Source organism: Cetorhinus maximus, chromosome 16 (genome assembly GCF_964194155.1).
Source record: "Cetorhinus maximus chromosome 16, sCetMax3.hap1.1, whole genome shotgun sequence".
Taxonomy (NCBI): Eukaryota; Metazoa; Chordata; class Chondrichthyes; order Lamniformes; family Cetorhinidae; genus Cetorhinus; species Cetorhinus maximus.
Window position 1 is genome coordinate 78,562,810 of NC_135894.1, and position 7,593 is coordinate 78,570,402.

Below are 7,593 nucleotides of genomic sequence, written 5' to 3' on the forward strand. Positions count from 1 at the left end.
TTGTGACCACAGTGCACTATCCCTTCCTGTCCTTCTCAATCACCCTGCAGCCTTTGACAAGGTAGACCACACCAGCTTTCTCCAAAGCCTGTCTCCTGAACCCAACTGAGTGGAATTGCCCTCACATTATTTATTCAGTTGTAGGCAGAAATCTCCTGCAATGCTTTGGCTTCTCATCCTCGTAGTTACCTACAGAACCTCAACAGCATGTCAGAATTTTCTTTAACTTTACAATGAGAAGATGGAATTTATTTTTCATTGGCACCCAATTCTGGGAAATCATTTTGATTAAACAAATATTCCTTTTTTTTTAATATACATAATAATCTGAAACTGACTAGATGGTTTTTGAATAAACTTACAAAGCATATCAGAGGTTCACCAGTCCAATAAAGGAGTACTGTAAAGGGTGGAAGCCTTAAGGACAAAGGGCATATGTTTATTACAAATAATTGCCTTTTTCTTTTAGTAAGAATTATGTTCATCAAGATATGTGTGTTGGTAAATTAAGCATTTCCAGTATTTTTCATTCAATGTCAATATTGATAACTCCAGGGTCAAATGTAGCCCAGATTAGATGCAAGGTAGGACTCCAATAAATGACTTATTGACGCTCAAATTTCCAAAGAACAACTTTTACTGCACAGAAAATAGGGGAGTTCAGAGTTAGAGAGGAAGTTTTTGCAAGTTTACAACTTACAAGGCAGGTAAGTCACAGTGAAAAGAAAACCCTTAAATAAAAACAGAAAATGCTGGAAAAACTTAACAGGTCAGGCAGCATCTGTGGAGAGAAACAGAGTTAACGTTTCACGTCAATGATGACCCTTCATCAGAACTCATTTAAAAATTCTCTCAGTTTTATAATGATGTTGAGATGCAATTGTTCAACTTAAATATTGCTCTCCTTGCTGCTTACCAGAGATAGCAACCCATTTAAAAATCAGTAGGTCAATGCCTCTGTTAAGATAGTGAGGGGCAAATTACATATGAATTTGTTAAATGATTATATAGAAGCACCCGACAACATAATTTTAATGTCAGGCATGTTTAAAATGACATAAATATTTTGATAAAAAATTGACCAGAAGCTGGGAGCCAATTTCTCAGTACTCTTGACACTATTATAACAGATTATTCTTTGTTTCAAAAACATTTTTGCAATCCTGCTTGAAAAATCAAACTTAAAATAGAAATAAATAAAAACTGTAAGATAAAATTTTGATGAGTTATGGATCCAATGCAATGTATAAAAATGGAATCCAAAAGAAATAGTCACTTGTTCAAATGATACAATTTAATAATACAATTGTTAAAAAAAACAATGTTAAAAATCCAAAACAGATGTTTTGTGATTCATACCTAACTTATATTTCTGACAGATAATTATGGCAAGGAACAGAAAGCTTTTATTTAAAAAAAACATTTTAAAACTGCCTATTTATAATGAGGTGCCAACAAGTATCAGAGAAAACAGAAAATGTCCCTTGCTTTTCCCAAGTGGGCTTCTTCTGTGGAGAAGCTGAGAGTAAAGAAAGACAGCTCAAGCAGTTTACAATGAGAATAATAAATACCTTGGAGAGAATTAGAGCCCTGAAGCCCACTTTTTGAAAAGATGCTATTAAAGGTTTGTTTTAAAATGCATTGAGTTTCTTGAAAGTGGGTTAATTATGTCACTATTTCCAATATTTCCAAACTCTGTCCTGGTGAATGATACATTTATTAGGAAAGTATTCCAATATTCAGCTATGCAAGCTTTAAAAGATTAAACCAACAGACTTAAAAGGTTATTGTCTGATAATGCAGTTTAGTTCTTATATTCTTGTCTTGAGTATCAATGGCAGATGCACAAATTTCCCCCACCCACCTCCCCCTGTTCCCACCCCTCCCATTGATGTTGGTCAATATATAAAGAACTTCATTCCTGGAGACCCAGTAAAATTGCAGAACCAGATTTTCATTGACCTTGGCACTGCTGTCAGATTAAGTAAACCTGGTAAACCCGTGCAGCAGGTTCCAAGTGCCGCATCCTTATATCACCATGCTATTTCACATCAGGATGCAAGCACACAGATGCACATAAAAAGCTCTGCAATGCTTAGTGTGTAAGTCCTGATATTTGATGGTAATACCCGTGGTCTAAGCTGCTCTTCCTCCAGCTGAAGGAGGCTCTTCAAAAATAGATGTATTTTTTATAGTGAGTGAAAGAGAGAAGACCAAAGATACAAATATGAACTTTGTCAGATAGGGAACCTGGGGGATAACAACATAATGAGATAAAAAGTAGCAGCTTTGTACAAAATGCAGGTCCGTATTCGAAAATCAGCCTTCAAACAAACCACATTTTGGAGTTCTGACTAACAAAGGTAAATAGGAGAAGGTGGCAAAGGAAAATCAGCGAAGAGAGCATTGCTTCCCATGACCTCAACTCAAATGTAGAAGTGCATTTAGTCTCAGTAGCCCTGTAATTTCATTCCTCCAGTACAAAAATCATTTCCTTATTATATCTTATTATAAAACCCATGATAACTTTATTCTATAGTTATTGGACCATAATACACCCATGCAGTCTTCAATCAGCATAATTGTACTCTTATTATTTTATTATTCCTGTAATAAATATATAAAAACACAAAAGGTGGATAATGAGCAAAATGGCTCTAAATACATCTTAAAATTTAAAAGATTAGCATATGCCACAAGTTTATGGTACATATTGAATCTCTCATTATATTCCAGCCTTCATTTCATGATCACAATATGTAGTGATAAATGTTGTACATAAGAGAAAGTGGGAAACTGAGACAATTTTTAGGTTTTCTAATGCTGTTTCATTTTGCTACAAAGTTCAACATTACAATATTTAGATTGTTTTATTTCTAATTAAATTTTATAGTTAAACTGGTTGCATTTTGCCATTGTGGATCAATGAAAAGTTACCATTTGAAGGGACAAATGTAACTTTCCAACCTTCTGCAATGCACTTTACAGAAATTACATTCAATTTGAAAATTTGGAGAGTTTTTCCATAAAATAGCTATCAGCACCCTTTGGCTTTGTAGTACTGACACACATTTTGAAAACAAGGTCAAATACAACAGATTCATTACAACTAGAAGAAGTTTCATGTGTAACACAGGGCATCTTTCAAAAATAAAAGTCGGTATGGTCCTCAAGTTTATATTATTGACATCTATTATAATTGGCCCATTTAAAGGTACTCTTACCTTGTGCTTGTACTCCCTTGCAATGTTACCAGAAAAATCTACTTCCTTCTAGATGTATTTAATTAAATTATCAAGCAAATGTTATAAAATGCCCATGTTCATGAAGTTCAGATCGCAATCTTTCCAAAAGAATTGTATTAAAATATTTTTACAGTATTTCAACCAGTTATAGTGCAATACATGTAGCATGCCAATATTTCAGATCTGAGTAACTAAGACAGTAGCCAATTTGTTCTAGCTGGTGTTATGATGGATTGGAGAGTAGTGAAGCATTGAGTCTCAATTAAGTGAATTTAAATTCCCAATATCAGAATGGATCATTCATTACAGTCATACAGGAAATACACCCAATTTGACTTTTATCTTTAAAACATTTTGTTTGTGTTAACAGTTAAGGATTTGGAATGGAATTCATCCAGTGAATGTTACTTTGTTATTCTATTTTTTTTTGTGTTGTTGCTGTAAGAATTTAGGATTTGCCCTTCAATCCTAATATCTTCACTGATTTATAATTATTGTTAGCCAGTAGCTTAACTATGCATTAACATGATTCTAATGAATGCTCTGGTGTGTTAAATGCTGAAATACAGGATAGTGAGCTGATTAAAGCACCAAATGCAGCACAATGCTTTAATCAGCTTCAGATTCCAATTTCAGTTTGACAAGCTTAAACATTAATTACTACTTTGAGTAGATGGATCAGGGGAAAGGGAAATGAGAGACAATAGTGTAAATTTAAGACCTACTATAGTAGCATTTTCTAAACTCCTAAGAAAGCATGCTTTCATCTCCACTGTAATAGACAATTTATTGGCTTGATTGCAATGACTTATCTATAAATGGCAGATAGCGTCATTCATCTAAGCAACTCAAAATTAAATGGTAAAAGAATGGGCATAGATGGAACCTTTAACGTGGGGAAACATCCCACGGTGTTGCACAAAGGATTAATCAGTCAAAAGTGGGCATTAAGCCAAAAAAATGGAGGTTGGGGACAGTGTAATAATTTGCAGGGAGGTGGAGTTATTGATAGGTTTTGAGGAGGGGTGTTATAACAGTATTTTTTGGAAGGGAGAGGTCAGTACTAGAGGAGAAGAAACCATACATTTTGTCTGTTAGTATGAGAGCTAGGAAATGAAATTGGGTAGCCAGCAGTTTAGTGAGAATGAGACCAAGGGAACAGGAGGTATGTCACATGGGCAGATTAGCTCAGAGAAGGCGTGAAGAGCAATAAGAGTTAAACTAGAGAAAGAAAATGCGTTCAGGTCCAGGGCAGGAGGGAGGTTTGAATTTGTGGGCAAGGGGTAGGGACAGAAACAACGGAGACAAGAGAATGAATGGTTTTAATATTTGCAAAGAAAACGTAGTACACAAAAGTGTCTCACTTTTGTTGTTGAAAGTGACGGTGAAGGGGAAGAGTATATGTGTTTAAGGGTAATGGAGAAAAGAAGACAGCTCTCCAGAGTGAGCCTGGAGTAGTGGCTGCGGGAAGTGCGGCCCAATGTACTTGATGTGGTCCAGCCAGATTTCATGATGGATAGCTAACTCAGTCATGTGTCTGTCTGCGCCCTTTGGGAGCAAAGATAGGGGCCATAGTGGGGGAACAGATGGGAGAGGCTAAAGGCTTTACTGGGAATAGGGCTTAACAGTGTCTGCACGAATGGAATTGTACTTTATCTTGTAAATAACGTTCCAGCATTTACTATATTGAAATTAAAGGGACCCATCCCACCTCACCGCCACCCCCACCTCCATCCAGCACGCACTATTTCGGCATAAAGTACTTTATTTGTTATTATATTGAAAATTAACAAAGAGCGATCAAGGGAAAAGGTTTTAGAATGATTAGATTGCGAGCGCTGAAAACAAAACAAAAAACAAAAATCTCTTGCCATTGAACTTTAAATGTCCGAACCAGATCGTTGGCTGAGAATGGGCTGGGTGGGCTTTAGGACCCAGTCGCGGCCCTCTGCTGGCAGTAGAAAGGCAGTGCTGACTCCTCCTTATCTGTAGTGTCAAACTTGACATCACCCTGAAAGCTGTGCATGGTAACTTCCACGGCGATCACAGCTCCCTCAGATCATTGCTGGCATGCTTCACAGAGATATGCTCCACTCACAACCGATCACAGCTCCAAAATGGCCTTGGGTTCCCAAATCTGCATTCTCCCTCTGATCCTCTGCTGTGTGTTCTGTGCGGCACAATCGATTGGGCATTCTGCAAATGAAGGTAAGAACTAAAAAGAGAGATCGGGACATTATTCCTCACTGAAGTATTAGAGACGGTCTAGCACACACCGGGTGGGTGGTACTGTACAGCAAGAGGTTGCGCTTCCATCATCTTTTAAGGTGGTCAAGGGCGCAATTTAACAACATTAATTTATCAAACCGAATCCATCAAACAGCTTCAGTGACGGTCTCATAATGTGATCACTGTAATATTTAAACGGTATAACAAGTATTATTGCAAAGTAACGACCCATTAAGTAAAATCGATCTCACAAAGAGCCAGAGGTTAAAATGCGAAGACAAAGTTTGCATAGGATGGGATTCGAAGGTTAACGCAGCAGGAATGCAGGGAATTATTTTAAATGAGGTTTTTGTCCTGTGTTATTTTGAGAATTGATACAGGGTGCCGTAAGGTGATCCATCCACAGAGGAGTTATATCGACAGCCATCAGGAACGCGTAGGAAAGGAAGGAATCTCACCCGTCGTTAAAATCCTAATCAGGAAATAGAGAATGTGTTTATATTGTGAAGTGTATTCTCAAACGACAAATTGAATGATTCACAACCCTTGCTGACATCACCTTCCCAAGTATTTATAATACGGGCAAGATCGAAGCAAGTTAGGAAAGTTTGACGACAATTTAAATTCTACTTCATTGTTTATTTCACTGGGGGGGTTACGTAAAGAAATTTACAAATCACGCAAAGAGCAATTTGGGAGAAACTTTACACCTTGTTTACTATTCTGTTCTTGGGTGTTATTCATTTTACATTGCTGATTGTGGGGTTTTTTTTTTAAAAAACTGTCATATAAAAACAACTGGCCGTTTAGATTGAGACATGGTATTAAGATACTCAGCACATCATTGACATTTTCTTAACCTTGAACTGCCTGTATTCTATGTAAGCTACAGCCCGTGGTTAAAACCCCTTTCTACTCCGCGTAGATTGAGAGGAGAGGTTGAAATGACTTCAGTAACTAATGCACGAACTGTACAGGGTGAAATGTAGGAATGTTGAAGTCACAGCAGAATGACGGGAGAAAATGAAAGATTTTCAGAAACAGATTTTGCTTGTGTGGGGTTGCGTGGGATCCAGTGAGTTTTTAAACTCACCTTGTGTTCAAATATTGATACACGTATACAGACGGATAGTTGTAGGAGTAAAAGCCGAATGGGTCTCCACACCTCATTCACACAAAACCCCTGAGATTAAAGGATTTAGAGGAAAGGGTCTGGTACACAAATAACAGTTATGCCCAAATCAGACAGTTTCATCTTTCGGGAGTGACATACAATGTAGAGTTATGAGGTTGGAAGGAGGGGGAGTAAAGTTCTTTGTAAATATAATTTATAAAATTCGATGAGTTGGTAAAAACAGTTAGTGTGGCTGGGAGAGGGAAAAGAATCTGACGGAAAAAAACTCAAGTTTACTCCTTATTACTAATGCAAAATCATGACATGAACGCAGGAAGTGTAAGGTATACAGTTAGAACATGGATTTGGGTTTTAATTTACATTGGGATTATACAGTTGTTATTGGATTTAAATATCAACATGAGTTCTCCTCAAATGCATTGGAAAAGTAAACGTGCTTCTTATTATTAAAACTCACGGTGCGGAATAATAACATGGTTTGCCCCAAAGTGGATTTTCTGATTGGTTAATCGGCACTGTCCGTTCGTAGGCACCTAACGAAACTTTGTTGCTCATTGATACCGTCCAGTAGACGGTCTGTACACAAATCAGTGTTACTGCATACACTTAAAAGTTTGGCAGAAAATTCGGTGCTTAATTTCATTCCTCTCGCCAGACAGTTTACCGAAACTTCCTGACAATCCCACTGAACGGATCAATAATCATCCCGCTTTACCAGCGCGAGTTCTGCAGACTTTTCTTTCGTAACATTTACCTGCATCAAGCTGCTCATTCCCTGTATTAAGATTGGTTTGCACGTTTTCCAGGTTGTTATAAATGGACGCGCATTTCATAACCGGGCTGGCTGTTCATTTTTAGCTTTTGGGATTGTACAACAATGCAGGGAAATGTGTTTTTTTTTTGTACAAACGGCAGGCTGCTTGACCATCTTTGTCCCTTTTTTTTTTCGTATTATCGAGCAAAAACCTGAGATTATATTGGGCC

The 7,593-nt window shown here is 37.3% G+C and overlaps 1 protein-coding gene across 3 annotated transcripts in view; it reads left to right on the plus strand.

The window, feature by feature from the left end:
* The first annotated feature begins 5,235 nt into the window (after positions 1-5,235).
* epha3 (eph receptor A3) overlaps positions 5,236-7,593 on the plus strand; it is a 267,227-nt gene continuing 264,869 nt past the window's right edge. For 2 of the 3 annotated variants that reach the window (XM_078560155.1, XM_078560156.1), the window contains exon 1: positions 5,291-5,453. In XM_078560155.1, coding sequence (XP_078416281.1) covers positions 5,363-5,453 — 91 coding nt within the window. In that variant the 5' untranslated portion in view covers positions 5,291-5,362. Of the gene's footprint in view, positions 5,454-7,593 lie in introns of all 3 variants that reach the window. The other variant, XM_078560154.1, reaches the window with a different exon arrangement.